Source organism: Barbus barbus, assembly GCF_936440315.1.
Source record: "Barbus barbus genome assembly, chromosome: 8".
Lineage (NCBI taxonomy): Eukaryota > Metazoa > Chordata > Actinopteri > Cypriniformes > Cyprinidae > Barbus > Barbus barbus.
Window position 1 is genome coordinate 13,462,698 of NC_136736.1, and position 14,234 is coordinate 13,476,931.

At 36.6% G+C, this 14,234-nt stretch overlaps 2 protein-coding genes across 7 annotated transcripts in view; both read left to right on the plus strand.

The window, feature by feature from the left end:
- LOC306873898 (progesterone-induced-blocking factor 1-like) overlaps positions 1-3,488 on the plus strand; it is a 51,787-nt gene extending 48,299 nt beyond the window's left edge. For 5 of the 6 annotated variants that reach the window (XM_079423430.1, XM_079423431.1, XM_079423434.1 and 2 more), the window contains 3 exons: positions 651-735; positions 2,924-3,103; positions 3,269-3,487. In XM_079423430.1, the coding sequence (XP_079279556.1) occupies positions 651-735; positions 2,924-3,103; positions 3,269-3,322 (319 nt within the window). In that variant the 3' untranslated portion in view covers positions 3,323-3,487. Of the gene's footprint in view, positions 1-650; positions 736-2,923; positions 3,104-3,268 lie in introns of all 6 variants that reach the window. The other variant, XM_079423433.1, reaches the window with a different exon arrangement.
- A 1,229-nt stretch (positions 3,489-4,717) lies between these two features.
- On the plus strand, positions 4,718-13,692 carry LOC306873899 (Krueppel-like factor 5). The gene is made up of 4 exons (XM_079423436.1): positions 4,718-5,033; positions 7,641-8,538; positions 9,758-9,817; positions 12,186-13,692. Exons 1-4 carry the CDS (start codon positions 4,719-4,721, stop codon positions 12,362-12,364), a joined length of 1,452 nt encoding a protein of 483 aa, XP_079279562.1. The 5' UTR covers position 4,718; the 3' UTR covers positions 12,365-13,692.
- The last annotated feature ends 542 nt before the right edge of the window (positions 13,693-14,234 follow it).

Below are 14,234 nucleotides of genomic sequence, written 5' to 3' on the forward strand. Positions count from 1 at the left end.
ATTGCAAACAGGTGCTGTGCAGTCAGTGAGGTGCATGCAATTAATTTATCGTTCTTTGATTTCACATTAGTTTTATTTTTTCTTAACTAGTTCTGTCAAGCCCTCCAGGTTGTGAATTCTGTAGAAAGGGTAGTGCACTAAGAGATAAATACCTGGCTGCTCACTATGTTTGTCACCACTCATTACTCATGCCATATGTTTGACAAAGACTTGCTCTGTTGAAATGCAGTTTTTGTCATGTATGACCATCAGTGCTCTATTTCACATGAGAAGCAGGTAACTTTTATATACCCTGAAGAAAATTTGATGTACAAATAATTCTCACTCAGAAATCGCTGGTAAATTTAACAAATGATTACAAAGAAACGGCAAGTAACACATGAAATTTTGCAGTGTAAAGACTGAAATAGTATTTTGTAATACATACTCCAGTTATTCTAAATAATTTTTGCAATGTAGACACATTATCCTAAATGTATGCCACTGTTTTTAACACACATGTAAAGTCACAAATAATTACTTGGTTGGTACTTACATGGGTTAAGTTGTAAAAATTAAATGAATTTTGTGAATGTGTGTTACAAATTACTACACAGACTTGTCAAAGTTCAAGACATCTTCTCAGACACTTTTGTATGAATTTTTTACAGTGCTCTACGGAAAGAGAAGATTACTCTACTGCAGGTGAAAAACAACATGGCAGCAGATTTGGAGAGACTCCTGAACCACAGAGAGGTAACTGTTGTGTCAGCTGATTAAAAGGAGTAGCACAATTATTCAGTTCTCTATTTTTTTTCCTCTCTCTCTGTTTTCGGTCCCTTTGTTTCAAAATACAATTTGGTTTTCTTTCATACTTTCATATATACTTTGAACTTTAATATTGTGTCCTTGTTTATTTTACTATTCCTTTGCTAATTGTTGTAAATCATACTGAACACAAAATTTAGGTTTGGATGTGTGTTGTGTATAGTTTGGCAAGATCAGTATCCCACAAAGATCTGCCCAAAAAAACACAATGGTCCTGGGTGGACAGAGTCATACACATGATTAAGCTGCAAATTGTGATTCATACATGAAGCACTGTACATTAATCTGTCATTTTACAATTCTAGTGGCATTTCCATTAAAAAAAAAAAATCCTAAATTAAATCTGTAATTGATCAATAATATGTTAAGCCTATCTTGCTATACTATATTACACAATGTGTAAATAACAGGAGGAAGTTTTATTTTATTTGACTGACTGGCTCTTATGTAAGTGTTGTTACAACAAACTAAAGATCATAGAAACCACTAACCACTGACTTCACAATAAAATAATATATATATATATTGTTTTTAACTGTTATTCATTTCCATATCAGATACTAGGACTGTTTTTGATGTACAACCTATTAGAACTGGCATAATGAGGGTGACACATAATTAGTATTCAAAAACCCTGATACTGTAACATGTTGCAAACACAGTATAACATGTTACTGATTGTTCAGTCAGTCAATCCCCCACATCACCTTTAGTCTGAGGAATGTTTTCCGTAGATTTATTTTTTATTTAATTCTACATTTTATTATTTTAGTTTGTCTAATTTACTGTATTTTACAGCTAGCTTTTTGCTCACTTTAATATTTATTAAAGTGTTAGTGGGTCCACTTGGTTGCATTTTAAAGCAATTTCATGCATATTTCAAGCAAATTCAAAATGAGTAATTATTAAAATAATACTACTCCAAATGTCTCACTTAAAAACTACTTTTTTGAGGAATGTTACCATACATTGTCCATTAAAGGTGTCCTCACATGGCTACAAGAGAGTAGTTCTCACTTACACACACACAGAGTCTAGTTTAGGTGTGTCCTCTATCATTATTACTCAGTCACCCAGCCTGCTTCTCAAATTAGTAAGTTATACTGCGTACCTGCAGTTTACTCACTAAACAAGTCATACCTTCATTGTAAAACCTATCATGCAAATTAGGAATGTGCTGCTCTAGTAACTGATGGATGCCTCAGCTTTGTATATTTAGCTCTCAGTACAGCTCAGTTGCAACAACAGCTTTCCTAGAAGTTTTTGAAATGCAGTGAATAACTAGAAAATCCAGTCTCTCAGGTCAACTGTTTCCCATGCTCAAGTCATCAGATTAGTAATAACCTTGCTGCTTGTGGTTGCTTTTGCTTACACACAGCTAATACATTGCCTCATTGAGGGGGAACCCGTGTGTAAGGCCAAAATCCACTTGACCGATAGATTCAGAATTTAATGTTTTGAATGTCAAGGTATGAAACAAAGAACAAGTCAGTACACAGTTTTGATTGTTGAATTGTTTCTATTAAATTAATGGAGTTGTCCTGTCTCTTAATGGCACATGAAGTACACTACACCACCTCTGACATTCTGAACTCTTGGGATATTAAGGGCAGGGCATAACTTATTAAGCGTCGGTGCAATCTGGAGCTATTTTCAACCAAATACTGCTGGCACACACTGTGTCGACTTCACAACTTCCTGTGGCATGTTGGCAGAAAGCATGCAATCCTGACAGACAGCTGCTCCTCACTGGCGCTTTTTGGCATGCCAGCGCATACGGTCGCACAATGATAAATAGAAATATTGAATGACTTGCGCATCAGGCTACATTCTACATCTACATTCGCATGAACCGGGCGGTCATGTGCTAGCAGGGGATATTTTACATTGCCGTTGCACGTGTGAATAGGGACACATGGGATCTGCGAACATGTTTGTGTTTGCAGTTTCAGTCTTAATTGCCCTACATAAGGGTATAGCACTGCTGGCCAAACAAGACTGCAATCAAAGCACCACAGAAGCTGCAGGCTCTTTTTCACCTGTTGTGAAGGGGAAGCAAACGAATAATAGGATCTAACCTTCAGGCTACCACTGATTTGTTCTTACTCTGTTGCAGGAACTTTCTGTGATGAAGCAAGTCCTGATTAGCATGCGCTCACAGCAGCACGGTGGGCCTCTGTCTGTGTCCCAATCTGGGCTTGAGACTGATGGCGTCGGTACAGCAGTTCACAGACCCAAAGCTTTAAAAAGCACAGATGAGGAGCAATACAACTATGGTCCCAAACCCACAGTGTTTGTAAGGTTTACTTGACTACCCATGTACAGAGCCTTTAGCTTTCTATTCGTGCTGATATCTACTTGCAGCTAGACTCACATTAACATTTACAGAATGTTTTACTCCAAAGAAATCGTCAAAGATATTTAACAATGATGTTTTTTTGTTTTGTTTTTCTTTCAACAGACCAATAAAGAAGTTCCAGAATGGTACAGAAAAGTCAAACGGAAAACTAAATAGAGACCTGTTCAACTTGTTTAAGACTTATAGGATGTTCCATGAAAGGCAATAACGGATGAAAGACCTATTACATAACTAGTTACACGTGTTTGATGTGTACCCATGAAGAATGTGAACCTCAAACTACGAATTGTCCTTTTACTGGTAATAAATCATTCAAACAGGCGTGTGGAATTGTTTGTAGGTCTGTTTCAAATTGTATAAGCAACACGTAGCTTTACAGTAACGGAATATAAGCATTTTTATCTTCACCCTGTAGAGATATCTCAATATCTGAATGTATCATTTGATGGAAATAAGATCTGGATCCTTCCGTTTTGATTCATAAGACGCGAGACACGCTGTTGATAAAAATAGAGGAGCGCGCGCATACCTTAATCGCAGCCGCATCGCGCGCTGTTTTGTGTCATCTTCATGTTACGCGCCACAGGCTCGAATGTCCAACAAGAACAGCGGTAGCAGTGCGCTGCGTTTTATTGATTCATTTCTGTCTGCGTGGGATGGATATTTTTATTTGCCGTGTTGTGTTACTTTAAAATGTCAAACATTTGTTTTCCATTGGGATCATTTACCGTTTGTAAATAAGCCTTATTCATTATATTTATCTCAGATAAGATTTCAGATTAACAAAACGGATCACAAGTCAGATATGATGATGATGATGATAACAATAATAGTCAATAGTAAGTAAAATTAATAGTTTACTGCAAAACGTGTAGCCTATAACATTTTTAGAGGCGACAAAAATACGATAGAATATGGTCCTATGTAGGCCTATTCATAAAAACAAGTAGCCCTAAATGTGAAACGTGCATTAATTAAAAATGCCACTGATTACATCATTCTCATAATGTGTAGCCTATCACGTTATCAACATAGCATAATATTTGCGTTCTGTAAGTGACTAACAGATACAACCCAGTAAGAAATTCAAGTGTTATTGGTTCATGTCGCGAATCGGACAAGCCTTGCCACGCTGGAAGTTGATTTATTTAAAAGCACCGACTCATAGGAGTCATTCGGTCCTGTATCCGACCGACTTCCCTGAAAAATATCTATGTTTGTGATTTGGCTATTTACTTCTCTGCTGTATAGCTAGTTATTTTGTCTGTATTGTATATAGAATGTTTTATCATAAAAATGCACTTGGAGTTAACCTATAAAAATAATGAATATAATTCGTGGCTATTTCTGTTTAGAGTCAGTTGTGATTTTATTAAGTGGCCTATGTTGCACTGCTGTCATTATTTAAATGGTAAAGTGGTGGACAGATTTAGCTCAGTGTTTGACGGGTTTTTGCGCTGTTACAGTAACAGCAGTAGTATAGGTGTAGCCGTCTCACTTTCTCAGTGCCTGTCAGAGTGAGGCCCCGCCCTTCAGCGATTATACACATAATATGACGGAGCGAAGCGAAACGGGACATTACTACCGAAAGCGCGCGCACATACAGGCACGAGGGTCATTCCATGCACCAAACACTCACCTCCCCTTCCTCGACGTTTATCAAAACACATCTTGCGGACCCTCTCTCCGTCACATCCACGGCTTTATGGCCGCTACGCTTCTTACGATGAGCGCTGCGGGACAAGATGACTTTCTCTCGCTTCTCAAACCCTCACTATCCGACGGCTTTCAGGAGGACTCCTCTCTGTTTTCATTTGAAACCAAGAATCCCGACACGGAAAGGATCTTATCAAATGACTATTCTCAGGTAATTGTTTTTATCAGTTCTTTGCTTCGCTTTTTCGTTTTGCTTGAGATGTGACTATCACTGGATGAATTAAAGATCAAATGCATACATGCAGTCGTGTGAAAGGTGGGCCCGTTGTAGATGATGTGGCAGGCTGCACGCCTGCAGTCCCATCAGCATCATGCCTCATCAAATGCATGTGCGATTCTTTAATTTGAGGCATTTTTCGATTCCATACGATAATTCTAGGGGGGATTAATCTAGTTTAAACTAAATGTAACTTTTATAGTTTCCTTTAGCCTAATTATTGCTAAAATGTTACATTATCAGATTAATGGAAATTTAGAATTTTGCCCCCCTTCCAGAATTTTACTTTCCTATTTTCAATAAACGTAAAAAAATGTAATTGAGTTCAGGGCAACTCTACACTTTGTCATATAAGAACGTATTTCAGTGTATTAGTATATAGGGCAATTTTAACAAATAATCTGCTTGTATTTTTATAACTTAATTGCTAATTTCCATCATAACGTAATTTTTATTTATTTATTTATCTAGGCTTTCAATCATTTACACCAGGTCAGTTTAAAAATGAAAGAAATTAAAGATGATACATTAATTTTACATCATGAACTGCATTGAGTTTTTCTAGGTGTTATTGCCAAAGAAGGTTATTTGTGAATTTAAATTTAGGTTTATTATTTTTTTTTATAAATTCAAAGTTAATCTTCTACGCAACTTGTGTTCGCTACTTCAGTGTTTATCCAGTGTTCTCCAAATGCAAACAAACAATAGCCTAAGTAAATAAATACATAAATGTCATTACCATAATTAACGCCACACATAGACATAGCATAATACGAAGAATCGCCACTGCTCAAAATCTGAAGTAGTCCAAAGCGTCCTCCAGTGAAGAATCACACGTGTAGACCTATTTCAGAAAAATTTGGTGATGTTTTGGGGATTTCCCCGAGGCTGTAACGCAGGAGAGAGTCTGGGCTGGGTCGGGGAGCGCACAGAATCCTGTCAGTTGCTTGCAGTTGGTTTCTTGGCTACAGAACCATTAACAACTGACTCCCTCTCCTCACCCACTCGCGCCGCTCTCGCGCTTCTGAAACTTCCCAGCAACGCCGAGCCTCAATCTGAAAACTTGTGAAAGAGATACATGTCCGGCGAACAGCTGGAAGATCTAAATCCAGAAATAGCTACGTGTAGCAGCTGCGTAAAGAGCTCTGGCATTCCGAGTGTCTGTATGCATGTATGTGTTTTTATTTTCCCTCATGTTTATTCCTCCAGTGACTCCATAGATGTTACACTCAGGAAGAAAAGAATGAGTCTTGATCTACTATTTTCTACTGATTACAGTTTTATGATAATTGGGAGGCATTTATTTGGAAAGGCTGAGCAATCTCTCCAGCATGCTTTCCACCTGTCAGCAAGTCTGTTTTGAGCTTGTGGTATGAGTGCTGTTTTACAGTCTAAGGCGGAATGTAGCAGAGACATATCGAAGACGACTTGATAAATGCTTTACCTCTGACTGTTCCATACAGCAACACAACCGATTCATGCTCTTGTGTATACACATCGCAGATCAGCTGTTAAAACCTTGGTAGTGCAGATATATGCTACTGTAAACATAAAACATGCAGTGACCGCAACATGAGATCAATTTGACAAAAAATTTACAGGAATAAAAATATATAAATGATTCATTATTAGTTAATAAGATTTAAAGACCTATCTGTTAATTGTTCAGCAGAAATTATTATCGGTATAATATCAGTCATTTACAAAGCCTGGCTGATCAATCGGTTTATCACTAGATGTATATATTTAGTTTTACCTGTTCTAATATACTTGCCTGTCAATTTTACAAAAAAAAATAGTTTCTTGCCTTTTTACTATTTTTTTATTTTTGTTATTTATATTTACTTTTTTGTATTTACTATACATTCAAGGTTAATTGACTTCTATTACCATTATTATTAATATTACCATTGATTTACCATCACCCATAATATAGTTTGAAAAGTCGCCAGTGTTCAAGATCGCAAGTTGTCCAAAGCGTCCTCAATTTAAGAGGAAACAAAGGAAAAATCTCCTAATTACTCAGCCTGGCCCGATAAATCGGCTTATCGTGTATACGATATATTTAGTTTTACCTGCTCCAACACGCTTGTTCTTATGAGGAATAATTCTGTTTGTTTGTTTTTTATTCCTTATATATTTGATAACACAGATTAGCAAATAATCACATAGCACAGTGTACTGGGGAATAAAATGTATGTTTTTTTTAAATGCAAAATATACTTCTATTGTAAGCTGAATTAAGTGTTTGCTGTGTTCAGTAGTCCATATATTATTTTAGCTGAGTAAGCAGGCATGTTGGCTATTGTTGTAACTGTAAGTGAATATTTGCATTCTTGCAAGCTTTTCTCAAATTTTATTTATACCGTGTTTGTGCTCGGCCAACACAAGCAGTCCCAGGAGATCCTGCCAGCTTTGCTGACAGAAGCAGTGTGTGCAATATTCCAGCTCTTATTATTCTGAAATCTGTTTATCTTGTTTGTCTTTAATGGCCTTTACAACTGCATTTACAATTTTATGCTTCTCTCTTCTGCTCTCTAGGCTAAATTAGAGATGGATAAATATCTGTCTCCACAACCTGTGGCTCTCCCCGACCCAAAGAAGTCAAGACGAGAGAACATCTCTGCAATGGACCAGTTTTTCGGGGACGACCACGGTTCCCCCTACAGCATCAATATGAATGTCTTCCTCCCCGACATCGCTTATTTAAGAACGGGGATGTGCAGGCCGGCGCGGTCTTCGGTCCCCAACCAGATCAAAACTGAACCTGTAGCGGCGCCTTTCTCTCATCCCGAATGTCGGGTGAGCTCCACCGGCCCCGTCTCATCCGCGCTGCCTGATTTCACCAGCATCTTTAACTCGAATTCCACTTCGGGTTCTGAAATCAATGCCATGGACGATAACTCCGGGGTCTTTGTCAAGCAGGAGATGCAAGGCTTTAACATCCCGCAGGATGGGCCGCTATTCCAGCTCCTCAGCTCAGAGCTGGACGTCCCGCATCAAGGCAATTCGCACTCCCACCCTCACGCTCACTCTGTGCCCTCACAGATGCCTACTTTCCACGACCTGCACTTGGCAGCGACCCAACAGACTGCTGCCAAGACATACTGTGCCATGTCCGGCTACCCTCTCGGCCCGGGCCACTTTGTGCATCCTCAGGGTCAGGCCCACTCGCAGCTCAAAATGCCCTATCTTCCCCCCTCGCCTCCCACTTCAGAACCTGGCAGTCCTGACAGACAGAAGGAAATGCTTCACAATCTGACACCGCCACCATCTTACGCCGCCACTATCGCCTCCAAAATGGCTGTCCATGCGCCCAGTCACCCAACACCCACCTCGACACGAGCTCCGGCCACCACTGGGTCCATGCCTGTCCGTTACAACCGAAGAACAAACCCAGACCTCGAGAAAAGACGGATACACCACTGTGATTTTCCAGGTACAAACTGATACGTTTAATTGAACTGGAGCCATATATGAAAATCGTGATGTAGCCTAATTGACAAGATGCTGTTGTGTTTTCTGAAGCACTGTGTTGCTTTCTACTGCACTTTCTTACTCACACACTTCAATCCACTGTTAAATAATTCAGAGATGGCCAAAGCCTTTTAACCAGCGCTCAACATGAATGCCAAAGAGTTGACGTCAGGCTGATTGTTATTGAATCCTGTTGCATCAAATTGACTGGGCAAATTGTAAAACAGACAAGCCTCACAGTGCCATTAATAGTGCATTTACGCTAAGAAGCTGCATGTCTGAAGCGACGAGCTTCGCAATTAAGAACCCATCACTGCTTTACTTCACTGAGTGGGGTTTTACAGCTAACGACATGAGATGGGCTTTGGATTCCTAATTGGAAAAGAAAGCACACTGAAACCAAATAACAGGATGCTCTTATATGTGATTGTGGCAATGAGTGAACCAGCTGATTTTGTGTTGGTGACCAAAAAAAAATAAATCACTGTTAAAGCATCAGACATTAAAATGGCATTGTTTTGTTTTATAATTTATAATTAAAATGTGTAATAATTTTTTAATTCTTTTCTTTTTTTCTATCAGAAACCTTGCAGCTTTTTTTAAATCTGTCAGATTTAAAAAATCTCATACTGTTTATGCATCAAGCATATCATTTGCATTCTATTAATATGAAATATTGTTTATATTGTTTAATAATTTATGATTATTTTAATCTTTTTTATCAGAAGCCTTCCAGCATCTTATATCTCTCTGCATAAACATTATGCATCAAACATAATAATTGCATTGTTTTTAATATTTATACTTTATCATTTAAATATTTAATCATTTATAATTGTTTTTACAGTTTATATATATATATTTTTGTTTTCAGCAGCCTCACAACATTTTTTTATCTTCTAAAAATGAAAACACAGTTGTCATACTGTTTATGCATCAAGAATAATTGAATTTCTTATATGTAAAATTATTTATAATTATTTCAATAATAATTGTTTTATCAGTAGCCTACCAAGATTTTTATTTCTCTCAGAAGATTAAGCACTCTTGTCATAGTGTTTGTGTCAAGCATAATAATTGCATTGTTTCTTTAATACCTACAATTTGCGATTTAAATATTTAATAATTTATACTTGTTTTTATACTTTATGTGAGTAACAAAAGCTGTTCTCTTTTTTTAGGTTGTAAGAAAGTTTACACCAAGTCCTCCCACCTGAAAGCTCACTTGAGGACACACACTGGTAAGAGTTCCCCAATTAAAAATGGTTTTATTTATGCTGGATAAAGCTGGCCTCCTATTTTGGCACTTTACTGTCATGTTGCTGGGCAGAAGTGCGTTGTTGGCATGCACATGCGTTCATTCTTAAACGCTGCCTGAAAGCTATCCTGCGTCGCTCCTAATATGAGATTGCACCAAAACCAGGCCCAAATACATCAGCAGGAACAGCCTATTCTACTTCCTTTTTCCATATCAATTTATAACGTCCAATTTTTGAATGACCTCTACGCAGCATTTGAAATTATCAGTAGAAAAACATTTTCGGTGTTGAACTCTCTCTCTATAAAAATATATTTGAAGATATAGATTTATCTGAATGGAAGTAAACAGAAGAGCAGACCTCATTTGACCCAGAAGAGTGAATATTAATACATTCCGGAATGTGGCCTTTAGTATGTGAACTTAATCAACTGATAAACTACTGTACTTATCAGGCCATTTCCATTTTCAAGGTACTGATTTATGTTACCAATTCCTGAGTCTAATTGCAGGCTCAAACTGGTTGTAAAGCACTATTACGATAAGATAACAACACCCACTCTTTTCTAGAAGACTTGGCATGGCATGATTTAGACTTTTGACAGTGTTGCGCTTTTTTGCATAAACAGCTTGTCAAGGTGAAATTCATAATGAAATTTAGTTTGCAATATATTTGTAATAAGTCATATATTTTTTTTCTCCTAGAAAACTGGTAGGGTCAATTTAATGATGCTAACATATTTGGTCCCAAAATTTTGGTAACAGAATTGCTTAAAATAAATACACAAAAATCTTAAAATATTTATACAAAGCTCACTAAATAATTTGCACTAAAATATTTTAAGATTAATATTTCAACAACTGTTCCAGTTTTTTAGCACAGACCTTAAACTGTTGATGTTATGGACCACAAACGTCAGCTTGGTCTCTCAATTGAAAAAAAAAAAAAACAATCCTTGCAGAATAAAAGTTTTAATTTCCTTAAAAAAAAAACAACAACAACTTTTGAATAATAGTGTAGATGTAACACTCATCGCTCATTTAGCAATATTAAGTACTATTACTTCATTAATAATATTAAGTAGTATTATAAAACCATCATCAACCGCTATCCTGTTATCTTGAACAGGTATGATTAATAAACAGATTAATAAACATCACCACTATTTTATTGGACTAAGAAAAACCACGCCATGTCCATATAACCAATGAAGATAAAACCCAATCCAGCCAGTCCTTGGCGAGAAGAGAGGGGCCTCAGGCAGACAACGCACGAAATGAGATATCCCAACAAGTAATTACAGGATTCCTGTTCAGGGCTCTCCTCACAAACGTTAAAGCTCAAGACAGGCACATGTTCTGACGTTTAGCTGCTTAATTGTTTTTGAGCGCCACACCTACTGCAACAGCTTAACTTACAGTATCACTCTTTATAGTCCATTTTCTATTACTTATAAGCCAATAGCCAAGATAAATGATAACATTGGGATAATGTTTTCAGGTTGTGGTAATTTGTACTGATATTTCAAATAAATGAATAAAAATGTAATTACTCAAAGCACTCAATGTTTACAATGCAAAAAAAAACAAAAAACGTATGCATTAAATGAACATTCTGTCATCATCCCAAACCTGAGTTTCTTCCTTCTGTGTAACACAAATACGTTTTTGTTTGTTTTTGTCCATACAATTAATGTCAAATGTTGTTTTGGGCCCTATTGACTTTCATTGTATTGACAAAAATAGTTAAAGATTCTTCAAAATATTTTCTTTTGTGTTCAACAGGAGAAAGAAACTCATACAGGTTGAGAATAATTTGAGATTGAGTAAATAATGGTACAAATACAAAATAAAGTCACTAATCATAATCATTCGAGAGTAGACTGAATGTACTGTAAGATTTGCATTTTTTATTATCAGCCATCGACTATCTGAATAACTATGTATGTGTTTAGCTAGCAGGATTTTCTAAAAGCATTATCAAACCGACTTCAAAAAGAAAAATAACCTTTTCATCTTTTAAAAAAACACATTCTTAACCCAAGTTCTAGAAAGGTTGTGCTGCTATTTATGGCCGACTATGAGTTTAGTCTTGTCAGCTTCCACAAACATACCAAAATACTGAAATACTTTAATCTTAGAGATTGAGTTAAGTGAAGTTTATGTGCTCCACACCTCTCAGTATATGTTTGTTATGGTTACTATAGTGATGACAGAGAAACCCTACCCACACAGATTACTCATTTAGTATTACTAATGTATTAGTGAACAGAAACCGCGAATGATAGTTTCTTCCGTGTTGTGTTCGTGACTCCATGTACCTAACCAAACGTGGTGTCCATTGTGTTCAGGTGAGAAGCCGTATAGGTGCACGTGGGAGGGCTGCGATTGGCGGTTTGCTCGTTCCGATGAGCTGACGCGTCACTTCAGGAAACACACAGGAGCCAAACCCTTCCAGTGCGCCGTGTGCAGCCGCAGCTTCTCTCGCTCCGATCATCTCGCCCTGCATATGAAGAGGCACCAGAATTAGACACCAAAACACACTAACTGAAAAATCCACAGATACTACTTCTTCTTCTTATTATTATTATTATTATTATTATTATTATGCACTTGAAGTGATAACAAGTCGACTTATTTCTTCCTCTAGACCGCGACGAACCTTATAATGTTTAGGGTAATCTTCTCTCTCTGACCTGTCGAGATCTGTCGACTGTAAGCTGAAAAACTTTTGATATTACCACGAAATCCAGTTTCATTTTTCCTCTCTCTTTAGGATGTATAGATTACCTTTCCGTTAAGACTCTCGTCTCATTTTGACCTTCTCTTTAATACAAATAAGCTGTGTTGTACATGAGACTCGGCTCTCTAATTGGAAGATGAAATGCTTTTAAACATATTGAAATGAACTTTAGGATTCGTTCTTGTACATCTGCTAAGCACTAAGACACATCTCCCATTTTACTTTGCACTTGAATTAGACTGGAAAAGATTAATATCTATGTATGAAAAATGCTTTTAATATATATCACTGGAATAGTTACTACTCATACTGGGGTTTCAGGTACACAAGCGATTCCCGCTTTTTAGTTGCTGAAGTATTTATAGCTTTGGATGATAATGTGCTGCTACTGAACAGCAATTATTTCATGAATTATTAAACAATGGTATAGAAAAGCAATGAGAAGTGGAAAAGGGCTTTAGACAGCTGTGTGATTTGTACAGTCTCCTTTTATACACACAGAAGCATGCAGACCATTTGTTTTCCTACTGTCATTGATGCATAAGCTCATATGAATGTACGAGACCACAGTGACTGTTCTTTTGAACATATTTCATCTTAAAGTGCCTTTTCATGTTTGTTTTTATCAGCAGCACATGTTTAAAATTCTTGTTTAGACAATAAAAATTCAATCGGTTACAATTATTTCACTATTTCTGCAATTTGGCTGCCTTTCATACGTTTAAGAGAGGGTTAAAGCATCAACTGGTTCATTCTTGTAAAATCGATGTATATATTGCATTGGCTTTGTGAAGTGGAAATTGACAAGTTGTGTGTAATTGAAATGCCTTAATGTAAATACTATGACATTTTATTGTACTGTAAATATTATTTTTATTATTTTTATTGCTCTGTTCTATTTTTTTTTTTTCCTTTTCTCGGAAAAGGATCATATTGGTCTGGATTTTGTCTGTGTGACTATTTTTGTTGTTTTTGGATTTTTTTTTATATTTCACTTATTTTGTAGATTCTCAGATTATATTTCTAAATTGGTTGTCCTCTTGACAAAATGTTTTTGCCTACTGATTGAAATGAAACCTAATAAAATCAACTTTATCATTTTTAATGCTTTTTACAAACTTCTCTCACACATATCTGTCTTTGTTCAGTTTCTACAGAATTAATGACAAAACTATAATAATGTGTGTTTAGAATAAAATACATAGAACGATCATTAATCATCCTCCCTCAAAGCAGACACTACATTTCTAAAGTTTACATTGGTGTTTTCCAAGGGGTTCCTGTTGACTCACTATACCAATTTCTATTTGTTGATGTTTCTAAGGTCCAAGAAAAGAAATACTACAAAGGAGTAAAGATAAAACTATCATCAAAGCAGAAAGTTAAGTTTCAAAGATCACTTGGAAATATGCCACAAAGTTTGAATGTCTCTTATCTGATGGTTGACATCGTAAAGAAACAATTTCCACAACTCAAACAGACCCTAAAGCTCTGAAAAAGAAAATTAATGGGAATTCCTTTTTATGTCAACATACGTCAAGAATGAGAGCGAGGTTAACACAATGCCTCAATGTTATTTTTTACTGCCCAGTGCAACCCATTTAAAATTTTACATCTTGCCCAACAAAAACATTAAGCAATTAATTGATAGTTCACC

Coding starts and splice junctions, on each gene's coding strand:
- LOC306873899 (XM_079423436.1), top strand. CDS start 4,719: ATGACGGAGCGAAGCGAAACGGGACATTACTACCGAAAGCGCGCGCAC. Junction 5,034..7,640: donor TATCAAATGACTATTCTCAG/GTAATTGTTTTT, acceptor TCTGCTCTCTAG/GCTAAATTAGAGATGGATAA. Junction 9,818..12,185: donor TCACTTGAGGACACACACTG/GTAAGAGTTCCC, acceptor CATTGTGTTCAG/GTGAGAAGCCGTATAGGTGC.